The sequence below is a fragment of the Cyanistes caeruleus genome, chromosome 4 (assembly GCF_971803275.1).
Source record: "Cyanistes caeruleus chromosome 4, bCyaCae1.hap1.1, whole genome shotgun sequence".
Classification (NCBI taxonomy): Eukaryota; Metazoa; Chordata; class Aves; order Passeriformes; family Paridae; genus Cyanistes; species Cyanistes caeruleus.
This window is the reverse complement of record NC_141704.1, coordinates 32,421,761-32,433,951: the sequence shown is the minus strand read 5'-3', so window position 1 is coordinate 32,433,951 and position 12,191 is coordinate 32,421,761. Positions and strand designations below refer to the sequence as shown.

The following is a 12,191-nucleotide window of genomic DNA, read 5'->3' as shown; positions in this document are numbered from 1 at the left end:
CTCTCCTGCTTTTCTTTCTCAGAAACCATGTGAACTGAGATCCCAGAGGGAACCACTCTCAGACAGTCACCTTTCATTCCCCACAAGATAATACAGCACAGAGGACATTTGATCCAACATCATGGCTGTACTCACCCAGGTAAAGATGGAGAAGAATGAGAATGTGATGGCTGCTCGGGCTGCATCTCCTCCCTCATTCAGTGGGTTGTCCTCTGGTTTTGAAGCTTGCCACTGGTTGGTTAGAAAGCAGAAGCCAACGAACCAGAGGAATGCCCAAAAGGCTGGGATGGACCACCGCCGGCATACCAAAGGGAAGGACAAAGACAAGAAGATATGTGTGAGCATAGCATAGACATATTACATTTCTCTGGAAATTTCAATCCTCTGAGACCCACCACTATGTTGCAGACCGAGCCAAACTGACTGCTCAGCCAGTCTGAGCCTAAGTGAGCTGGCAGGATCCCTGACAGCAAATTGTCAAGGTGACCAAGAGGTGTCTGCAGAAAGCACCTCAGGAGAGTTCGTTTGCTCGTGTTTGGATTGATCACAAGACTTGCATTTGGCCTTGGGAGGGAGCCCGAAGGGCTTCCAGTACTAGAGAGATCACCTGGGCTCTATGAAACAGCCACTGCTTCACAATCCTGTCCTTCAAGGACAAGCAAAGAGCAATTCCTTCCACAGGAGCTGCAAAAGAGTGGGAAGTAGCTGGTCTGCAGTTACACAGAGACCAGCTTGTACTCAGGACAGAACAGCTCAGGGACTCACATCAAGGAAAGGTGCTGAAAGATCACTAACATGTTGTGTCCCCAGGAAAGGGGTGAAGGTAGAAGGTACTGACCCTCTGCTAAGCACAGTGAGAGAAATGGGCATCCCAAAGCAACAGAAAAACAGGGCACAATCCTTCCCCTTGTCCTGTCAGCTGTACATAGGATTGCTAGGCAAGGGGCTAACTGTGAAAGAACTTGCAAGCCTGAAGTCCTTTGCGAATTGAGGTGCTTCACCTGATCCTGCTCTCACTCCATTCCTGGCCCCTTTGACATACTCCAGGGAGAGCCTGACATGGAGCAGTTTGCCTGAATGGCTGGAATAAGCCAGGAGGAAGCTCACCCGAGACTCCGATGTCCGAGAGCACTGCCTTCTTGCGGTCCTTGACGCTGCTGATCTGCGGGAAGTAGGCATCCAGAGCCAGGTAAAGAAGGCAGCTGAGGAAGGCGAGGACACCCACGGTAATGCCATAGTTGCAGGCATTGTGATTGCGGTTGAAAATGCAGTGCTCTTCTAACTCATCCATGCGGTTCACGTACCCTTCATTGACAATGGAGCCGAACACCACGATAGAGAACACCTGGTGGGGAGGGAGGCCGGAGACACATCAGGGCAAGCACCATCTCTCTGGACCGGCAGAAAGGAGCAGAGTTCTACAGGGGACAGACACCCTTCACCAGCACCTTTCTGCTCTGCTGAGCTCCTGCCCTGCTGCCTTGCCTGGGTTGTAGCCACAGGGAATTTGACATGGTCTCATTTTATTTCTGAGGATTAACTTAAAATAGGACATTTTTAGATTGAACCTTCTTATCCATCTGACCTAAAGCGATGCAGAGCAGCTGCAGTCTGGAGTAAGGGTGGCTTCCCACAGACACACAGAGGGAGGTGACATGGAGTATAAATTGGGATATGGTTTTGGTGCGGGTGCCTGCATACAATGGCTTCAAGTAGTGGAAATCCTCTTAGTCTGCACTTACTCTCCCACTCATTCCTTTCCCTCCAAGAGATTAATTGTTTCTACCATGCATTTGTTCACTGATTTTATCTATCAAGCTATTACATTCTTTTCCCCATCCACCCTCCCACAATCCACAGCCCTGCTTGATCTGCAGCTCCATTCTGCTGGGCTTCCATTCTCCCCATTTCCCCATGCCACACACCTCTTTCCACCAGTTTTCCATCAGCCCACTTCATGACAGCACCTATCCTTCTCTCCAACATATAGGTGCCTCCAACCTTCCCCACAGATTACAGAGGCCAAAACTCTACTCCAGGACCCTACTCCAGGTCCACTTTTCAGGGCCATTGTGCATCCTCCCGACCTGTCACCACCACTGCCATTGCATGTTATTTTAAATCAGGCAGAATTAAGGATGAGTCCAGGTAGAAATGCCCTAATCCGCAGTTGCTGGTCTAATCTTTGCTCATGGGCTTAGCCTTCGTCGCCTGCCACAAGGCTGTCCCTCTTTGACACAGCAGGTTCACCAAAGCAGAGAGCTATTTACAGCAGCCCCAGTCCAGCACCTTGCATCTCAAATAAAAAGCTTTCCCTTCCCCACAGAAGAAAGAGGGGGATATTAAGGCAGCATGTACAGATTTTTCTTTGCAGGGCATCTGGAGATCCTCACTAGGAACAGCCGACTAGATGCAGCCTGCAAGAGCCTTAGGGAAATTGGAATGGGACTTCAAGTATGGGATGAAATTACATATGAAGTGCACTAGGATATCACCAGGGTACTCTGCCAGCCTGGGAAATGTCTGTACAAGACCTGGCACCCTTGGAACCAGCAACCCATCCCCAAGGAGAAGCAGCATGTAAGAAGATGAGGAGGCCAAGTCTTCTACAGGAAGTGGAGCTAGGTCTCAGTCTTTGCCTGCTCAGGACCCCAGTTCCACTTAACCCAACCAAGCACCAGAAGACAACCCAGAAAGCAGAGAAGGAGCTTTGTGAGTGCAGGGAAAATGGTTGATTAATGCCAACCCAATACACCACCTATCATCAGTGAGGCTGGATACCTGAGATCCAAAGCAGAGACCTCTGATGCTTGGCCTGTGACATCAAGAACCAGAGAAAAAGCCTTACTCACAGTCCCCCAGCAGCCCTTGAGCAGATACTCAACATCAACCACATTTCACCTGCCAAACTATAACAAATATCCATTGACACCAATATTATTTTTTCACCTCAAGTCTCATAATTGGGTCACACTTGGGTTGTTGAAATTGGGTGTATCACGCTAGAGCAAACTAAAAAAAGCTGGAAGCTGGTGTTCCCAAGCGTAGGAGCTGTATGGGTTCTCTGAAAATCACAAGAGCTTTTTAAGTTTAGAAGTAAAATAACCAATTTGTCCTCCTCCTCATCCTTCTTCTTGCAAATCTAGATGGATCATATTTTGCAGAAATTGCCCGTTGAAATTAAATAAGAATGTCTTCTGCTAGAAGCAAAAATTTCATCCTCAAAATTTTAGCCTGAATAGTTTGGAAAGCAGCAAAATTACAATTACAACTGACAATTACAGCCAGGCTCTTTCAGTGGGATGTCTCACACACCTTCACAACAGGCTGGGCTGACAGGTCTGCTTAGGGTCATTGGCAGTAACACCCTGTTCCTCTGAGTCGAGGAAGAGCTGACAGACTCCTGAAGTGACACCCCAGTGTGAAGCTGTGACCAGCACTGATGCTGACACCTGAAGTACCAAACTCCATATATTGAGCTCACAAAATGGGTGCCCTGTTTTCTGCAGCATTAGACAGAAAGCTTATCTTCTTTTAGGAAGATGAGGAACAGCCTCTAAAGTAGCAGAGTCTGGTGTTCAATTTTGGTTTAGGACTCAAAACTGGTAAAATGTTGATTCCCTGAGTCAGACAAACCCTTGCAATGAGCTGTATTGTGAGTCTCTGCTTACTCATTTGGGATGAATGAACTTCTGTAATGGTCTCTCTCCAGAGACACATCTGTGGAGATACATCCTGATACACATCTTCTCTCTGCTTTTACCTTTGGTTTGCTGCTGGGCTGGGCAGAGTGATTTCTTTTTGCATTTGCTCTTTCATACCTTTTTATGCTGGCACATCATAAAGGCACAGCTCAGAGTCACAAGACTAGAGGAACATCTCCCTCTCCCTAATTTCCAAGCAGAGGTGGCATTCCTAAGCTTCCTTTCTCCATCTGCAGACAGCCAAGATGCCAGACTTCTCTCCTAGGAAGAGAAACCTGTTTCACAGCCTGGAGGTGCCCAAGGTATGATTTACAGGCAAGCATCTGATTTCAGATGGAGTTTTCTGTGGAGATTCCACTAAGCGTGTTCTCACTTGTGAGCAGACTAAGACACTGTGGATGCTTATCTTCTCTGTCCTGAAACAGCCATCCCAAAGTACTCTTTGTCCTTAGGAGCAAATGGACCAAAGCACAGTAGCTTAAGAGATGTCTCCTTCTCTCTGTGTTTTCCTCACCATTGGTATCAGCTCTGATCCATGCTCCACTCCCTGGTACTGCAGAGAGGACAAAAGAGGGGGTGTGCTCCCTTTGCCAGCCTGTCACCACCCTGATGGCACAGCAGAACGCTGTGAGGACCCACTGTGCACAGAAGCCTTGAGCTGGGCTGGGTTACACTGACTGGGCAAGAATGGGCAGGCTCAAACCGGAAATTCCAGGCAGAGCTGGACAGCAAAAGAAGCAATTGCTGCTGCTGCTGCTGCTTACAGGCAACATCACCTGTTTCATTCCTATGACGTCTGTACCTGGAAATTGTTGTGACAAACAATTTTCTGAAAAAAAAATCATAGTTATGAGAGCTTAGATCTTGCAGTCTTTAGGAGAAACAGTTGCACACTTCATCCATGGCAGCTATTCCTTGTTGGTAAGGGAGCACCACCTGATGTGGCAATTCATCTTAGAAAGAGCAAATATATTTTGTTTCCTTGATTTCACAATCCATGCCCTGCAAGATGATCCAAGCAGCAGATGCAGAATGAATGACTGCCTAGATTATAAACAAAGCACCAAGTTTTCAAGGATTAAGTGTTTACGTTCCCGTCCCCATCACATCTGCAGCAATTGTAAGGAAATGCCAGTGACCACCAGCACTGGGACAAGCTTCCTCTGCTCTGTGTTACTGCTGCTTGTGTCTTCTTCTGCCATTTGGCACTTGCTGCATAAAGCCTTGCCTACGGCCACTAACAAAGTGGCCCAAAATACACATCCAGCTGCAAAGAGGAGGCAAGGAGAAGATGGCAAAAGTCTTCTCCTGACTGAGCAATGAGATGCAGGCAAGTGGCTTGTCTGCAGACTAACAGGAGGCCTTCCAAGGCTCCCAAATGCAGCCTATCTTCCACTTGGCAGAGGGAGATCACTGGCCATTTTCTTATGCTTTATAACAAAAACCAGCCAGCCATCCCCAGCTTTGTGCACTTAAGCTGCCTCATTTCTTCAGCAAGGCTGCTTCAGTCAGTCAACAGAATTGAACTAACTAGATTTTTAGGCTGAGAGGGTTTCTTTAAGCCTCCAAGAGCAAAATCAATTGGGCAGGTGTGCAGCCTGTCTGGAGGTACACATTTAATAAGCAGTAATATATTTGACTACACTCAAAAAAGGACAGAAAAGAGCACTTGGAAAGATCTGACCAACTCAGCCCTGCTGCTGGGACCTGGCTTTGCTCCACTTCACTGCTCTTTAAACACCACATCAACATAGGTTGTTGCAATCATTTTCTTCGATTCCTGTTTTCATCTAAGAGCTTCGAAGACACCAAGTGCAGCCCAGAGCCAGGTGCATTGCAAGCTGACAGAGGCAGAGCAAAGTGCCAAAAGACGCAGCAAAATTAACTTAATGCTTAGCACTGCGGGGAGGAGACAGAGAAGATGAGAGTTCTCCTCTCCTCGTTTCTCAAGAGGCTCATGCTGACCATTACAGGCACATAAAAGCTCATTACAGTGAGAAAAGTGCAAACTAGGCAAAATTCTGCATCTTGTCATAAAATACCCTTTTTAACTCCCCCTTTGGTAAACTAGGTGATATGATTTTGCCAAAAGCTAAGGTGAGAGATGGGAAAAGAGGCTCTCCAGTCCTCCCCACTGCAGGCTCAGCCCTGCAGAAAGCCAGGCAAAACCTCCTGAGCATCATGTGAGGCGCTTTCCACCATGCTGCCCATCCCCAGCTGTGCATCAGATGCTCCTGAGCATCATGTGACAGATGCAAAGCACAGCCAGCCTCTGCTAGTGCACTAGGTTTTTCCTGCACCTCATCCCAGGACTTTGTCATGCTGCCTTCATGACTTCATCCCCAAGATCCCCCTGATGGCTGTGGTGGGGATGAGACTGAAGAGGGTTTCTGCTGAGCTGCCTGCTTGGGCTCGCCGCGATGCCCTCCAGTCACAGCCTCTGTCGCACTGCGTGCTGCCTCTTCCTCTCACACAGCCCGCTTTTTATTCTGTTATAGAGAGGAAATAGTTTGATGACATAATATTCCTCGTGGGACTTCAAATCAAATCCCCCTCAGGCAGAACGAAGCCATAACCTCTTCCGAGTTTGATCTGGTAAGGACCAGGAATAAACCTGTTTAAAAAGAAAGCAAGAGCAGGAGATGGTGCAAATGATAAACTGGCAGAGATGATCTGGCTTTCATTTTCATTCAGCCACTTGCAAATGGAGTCTCTAGAAAGCTCTGGAGTGCCCTGCACAGACATGGAATATTATTATTATTACTATTATTATTGTTGTTGTTATTATTATCGTTGTTGTTGTTGTTTATATTGTTATTTTCATTAAATCTACTTGTATTTAGTTCATTTTGAAGAAAACACATGCAGGTTTTGAGATACATGGGACTGGCAGCTTGGAAACAGGCGGCCTCTATTTATTCCTCCCAGCCAGCACCATGCAGGCAGTCTCCTGCCCACAGTCTCGACAGTCTGAGCCTTGTGCAGGTGCTGGAGGAGGCCAATCTCCCTGGACCCCATTTCCCTGAACATGGGACAGGGGGAAAAGCACAGGTATACCAGCACCTCCCTCCCAGCTCACCCTCCCTGGCCATCAGCCACGTGGCACCAGCTCCCTGGCCAAGGCTGAGCCGGAGCAGGTGACTGAAGGGAGAAAGGCTCCGCATCCCTAATTCCTGCCATGGGATCTGGGACACACTTTCCTGGCCAGCCAGCTTTTTTTTCACACATGGTTTGGCAGCTGACTGCCTGGCCATTAACCCTTCTGCCTCCCACCAGACCTGTGCTCAGGTCTCATGCACTTCCCGTGGTTGAACAGCATCTTCTGTCCCACCATTGCTGGTGACAACCTTCCACAGTTACATGTCCATGGTGATATCCAGGTTCCTCTGTGCTTTCTAGATGGTCCCTACATTGCTGTGCCACTGGTCAGCGAAGTGACCACCCAAAAGTTGCATCTTTCTCCTAGACAAAAAGTTCAGTTTTCTTTCTAGCAACACATCTAGCCCTCCTTGGCTTGGCTGTGCCAGCATAGGCAGAGAACTGCACCCCGTGCCACCTGCAGTGCCTGCTCCTCTTGCAGCCATGCAGGTCCACTCTGCTGCCTTGTTTTGACACAAAGATTTCCCTCAGCCATGTCCCATCACCACACAGTTCCTCTGCTTCTCTCCCCTGTATGCCTCTCATGTTTTGAAACAGCAAATTACATACGGTTGTCTTATTTTTTGCTCATGTTTCTGACTGTCTTCGGTCCCTATTGCTACTTCTCAGACTTTTATCTGGAAATGTCATTAAAGAGAAATTTGTTTCTGCTCCAGATCCTTCCTGGAAACGCTATGCTGAAAACAACACAACCTGCTGTATCCACCCTGAATCGGTGTGCAACTGTGCATATCTGTTGTTCATCTTCTGACACAGCCTTTCACCCAGTCTCAGTGACAGCAAAGCTCCAAAAATCCTTTTGAAGCTGACCTAGGCAAGGGCATCCCATGAAAAACTGTCCCTAGGGCTTGACTGAAAGCACGTGCTTTGAACTGCTGTGTTCCTTTCATCTGCACCAATTTACCTCACAAGCACACAGCCAGCGAGTGTGGTGGCTGCAGCAAAAATGGGGTGGAGGAGCAGAAGCAGAAAAGCATGAGCTATGGGTCAGGAACATGGGCAACGCTAAATTAACTGGGGAGAGAAAGAAGGTGGGAGCCCAGTTGCAGCTGCTTTTAGACCTCCAGGCTCTAAGGCTCTGTTTAACCACCATTGCAAACCCATCCTATATGTCCTTGGGAAGAGACAAGTGGTGTTGTAAGCCAAACATGAGTGTGGCAGGCCAGGGATCTGCTGGCAAGGCAGGGGATGGGGCTCTCTGCCATGCTGTGCCTAGTTCCCATCCTCCAGCTTTCAGGTGCCAACCTTTCACAGGGAAGCCAGGAATGTGGTTTCTGTCCTTCACGTCCAGTGTCTGCTCAGCTGGAGCTGCTTGGGATGTGCTGGGGGTGTAAACACAGGGGCCAGCCCTTCTGTACCACTTCAAATCTTCTGGATGCTCCTATCAGCCAGAGGACATGGTGGCAATAGCAGCAAGTGATGGAAAGGAGACTGAGTGCCTCCCCTCACCAAATCTCCCTTTGGAGAGGCAGTGACCCTGGTGTTGGAGGGGGACTTGGCACCTCAGCCTGTGTGACAAATTTTAATGGGCTGCTTTGTCTGCGCAGCTCTGGTTAGAAATACTCAAGTTCACATCAAAGCAAGCTGGGCCTGCTTCCAAAAACTGAGTTACTTTTGCCTTGTTAGGCTTTTACATCAAGCAGCACTTCAGTTTCTCCAGCCAGCAGGTTTCCAAGCAGGCAGGAGCACCTGGAACAACCTGTTTCGATTAGCATTTTACTTATTTATGGTGCCAGAGCTATATCCAATGCCTGTCAGTTGCAGAGGAGCCACCCAGCTCCCCTGCACGGGCTGTGGAGAGCACTGCTGCACTACCCTGTGGGTCAGGGCACAATGGGAATAGGTAGGGATGTGCTCACACTCACCTGCTTTATTTCAAGAATAATTCTGGAGCTGTGCAGCCCTAGCTCAGTGTGGGTCACCCAACACCACGAGCTCCAGCTGTAGCAACAATAGCTCCAGCTTCTGGGTCACCTAAACATCCAAACCTGACATGGCAACCCCACAGAGCCACCACTGATCACCAGCACACACACCAGGCAACCAGGCAACCTTTCTGTAGGGAGACACTCTGCTGTGCCTGCTGACCTCCAAAGCACCCACGAAACCTGAGCTGCCTCATAATGCTGTCGTGGTGGACAGATGTTCCAGAATTGCTAAACTCTTTCCATAGTTTAGCATTCTCCTTGTCAAATTTATCCTATCTCCTCTTCAGCAAGGAGCAACATAAATAATCTTCGGTCATCCCATCTGTTCCTCATCCTGCAGTTCTCCCTGGAGATTTGCTGCCACCTCAATTGGGCTGCAAAATCCCTGGGCAGGAGCCACTTTTGGTGCCTGTTGGTAAAAAGCCACATGCACTTCTGTGCCATCATGAAGTCTGCAAAAAGGCAGCATGACCCAAGCACAAGGTCAGTGCCTGAGGAAGCAATCATGGGAATTTCTGCTCATCACGTCAAACAGGCCAAAAGGAGCCTCCAGCTTGCCCTGGAGGGACAATGGACCATTCATGCCATGAGCAGGATAAAGGCAAATGAGATCTCAGGAGATGGCAGGCAAAATACTTTCAGTGTGTGCAAAAGCATGTGAAAGAAAGGATTCTCAGACAGACCACGAGGAGGGAGAACCCTAGGCCACCAGAAGAGTTTGGCTCATAGAACCTGGCACTAGAAAGTCTAAGTATGGGTGCAATCACAGTTTATAAATACCCAGGGGAAAACACCAGGGATGGAAAAGCACCATTTAAACTGAAGGGCAAAAGATCACAAAAGTAAATGGATACTAAACAGATTAACAGTGGAACCCTCTCTCAGAGGAAGTGAGAAGGGAAGAAAACCACAAACTAGTCTTTTCTCAGCAAAGTTCCTCCAGTTTATGGAAGGGGCCATAAAGGGTCTGATGCTTGTGACAGCCTGAGAGAGGATTTCACTGCCCACAAGGACCCCTCTTGGTCTCAAGTTCAAAGAGAAGACCAAAACTACGTCTAAATTTTCATATTTGGGGTCAGCTTTTGGTTCCCCTGCTTTGTTAAAGGAGAGATGCTCAGGAGGACACACAAGACCAAGACAGTGGAAAAGCTGAAGAAGGAAGGCATAGCCTTGCACCATGATGGTCATAGTGCACCCTCCCTTGCTGAACTGCTGGCCTGGAGCACCTCCAGCCTCTGCAAAAGAACTTTAATTTCCAGAGCCAAGTGAAGTGCCTGGGGTAAATCCCATCTTGTCCTCTGTCAAGGTCAGATGGGCAGGGAGAAATAGCACGGGGTCCCAAGGAAATGCCACTCTCCAGAAAGTGCTTCTTGCCAGATGAGACCTTGCAGGGCACAGAAATGAGCTCAGCAAGCAAGCCAACAGTGTCTGAGATACTCTGAAGCAGATTAGGTGCCTAATTAAAAAACAAACATATTTCTCATTCTCTCTCCCTCACCTGGCGCCTCTGGGAAGCCAAAATCCTGCAGTGCTTGGATGAAGGGGGAAAAAAAAAAAACCCACCAGACTGAGAGGCAGATAAAGATAAAATTCTGCCACAGAGATTAGCAACGGGAGAGCCTTTGTAGGTCATATCACGTCCATCATCCCTGGGCACACAGGCTGGCTCCACTCCAGCCTCCCAGGGGCGGGGGGCACGCGTACCCCCTCTCCTGGCACCCAGCAGCAGCCCCGACGCAGCCAACCCGCTCCCAGCGTGATGTGCTGTACTGTAAACAAGCTCAGGCAGATGGACAGACAGACAGAATGCCCGCATTAATCAAGTCCTCAGCTGTCCTGGGGCTCTCCGAGTCACCCAGAGGGTGATACCACGCACCCACCCGGCTGGGAGGACAAGGGCTGCTTCCCCACCACCACCAGCAAGCCACAGGCCACCTTCCCTTTTCCTCCTTGTTTCCACCTGGCACTGCTTTTATTTTATTTCCCCAAAGCCAGCCTGCTGCTTTGCCTCCCAGCTCCCCTGCGCATGTGTCTCCCCTGCGTTCTCTCCCTGCCTGCCCTCCCTTCTCCGCTCCCGGCTGAGACCTCAATCTCTCCCCCGCCGGCTCGCTGCTGCAGCTCTCGCTCCCTTAATCCCAATGACCTTCTTGAACAAACGCGCCAGCCCCATGGGCAGCCATGGGATCAGCGTCACGAGAAGAGGGAGAAACCTTCCCAAGACACCCCACTCAGGCTCCTCTTGCCCCCTGTCCCCTTCCCCACGAATTACAAAGAGGAAAACATTACTGGGAAAGCAGGTTGGGGGGGCTGAGAGGGTAAGGGTAAAACACAGAGCAACATCCAGCCCTCACAGCCCCCCTCAACTCACCCCAGCACGGCCTGAGCCCAGCACTCTCTGACCCCTCAGAAAGCAATTCCATACTGCAGCAGCCCCCCTCCCGGGTTCCCCCTGTCACCCCACATCCTGCTGGCTCCCTGCATCCACCACAAACACACAGAGATGGAAGAGTGAGAAGACATCCCACCCTGGAAACCACCAGAGATGGAGACAGGGTCACGGTCCAGCCTGACTCACTCTTTCCCTCCCCACAGAACAAACCCCAGACCAGCCTGCTCTCACCCTATATGGGCCTACATCCACACACACAGATAGATGTACATACAGCTGTAGGTCTGTGTGCATGTATACGTGTGGATATACCTGAAGATCTATACATAGACATATAAACCCAGAGACAGATCCCTATATCCAAACATACCTGCAGATATATATGAGACACAGCCATATATGCTATGGAAGCATATACGTACATATCTCTGTGTACAGATCTAGGCTGTGCACGTATATAATATGGATGTGATGGACACATGCATATTATATACGTGGATACATACGCATACACATGCATATATAAAGTATATAATAATAAATATGTAATACATAACAGCATACGATGATTACATATAATAACATGTAATGGGATAGAACATACAGCGCGATGGTTTTATGTGTGTGTGTGTGTGTGTGTGTGTGTGTATGCAGGTGTGCAGGAAGGTCAGGTGTGCGCTCCGGAGGGAGCCCCGCGCCCCCCGCAGCCCGGCGGGTCGCCCCCCGCCCCGGTGCCGGTGTCGGTGTCGGTGCCGCCCGCGGGGGCGGCGGGGCCTTACCCAGGAGACGAACCGCAGGATGGTCTGCGGCTGCCGGATGAAGGCCTGCGGGTCGAAGGCGCCGCCGGCTTTCCCCGCTCCGAAGGCACCCCCGTCCATGGCGGCGCGGGGGTGGGCGGGAGGCAGGCGGGGGGCTCGGCGGGCGGTGCCGGGCTGCGCCGAGCCGAGCCGGGCTGCGCCGAGCCGCGCCGAGCCGAGCCGTGCCTGGCAGCCCGGCGGCGACGAGCCGCGC

At 49.8% G+C, this 12,191-nt stretch overlaps 1 protein-coding gene and 1 long non-coding RNA gene across 3 annotated transcripts in view; one reads left to right on the top strand and one right to left on the bottom strand.

The window, feature by feature from the left end:
* The window catches only part of LOC147653539 (uncharacterized), a 19,472-nt gene extending 11,954 nt beyond the window's left edge, over positions 1 to 7,518 (top strand). The window contains exon 2 of the long non-coding RNA XR_015286417.1: positions 23 to 7,518. This is a non-coding gene — a long non-coding RNA (uncharacterized LOC147653539). The remainder of the gene's footprint in view (positions 1 to 22) is intronic.
* Positions 1 to 12,191, bottom strand: part of SYNGR1 (synaptogyrin 1) — a 14,862-nt gene extending 2,671 nt beyond the window's left edge. For both annotated transcript variants that reach the window (XM_086887502.1, XM_086887500.1), the window contains exons 1-3: positions 11,960 to 12,191; positions 1,108 to 1,345; positions 136 to 281 (exon numbers count right to left, since the gene is read on the bottom strand). In XM_086887502.1, coding sequence (XP_086743628.1) covers positions 136 to 281; positions 1,108 to 1,345; positions 11,960 to 12,058 — 483 coding nt within the window. In that variant the 5' untranslated portion in view covers positions 12,059 to 12,191. The remainder of the gene's footprint in view (positions 1 to 135; positions 282 to 1,107; positions 1,346 to 11,959) is intronic.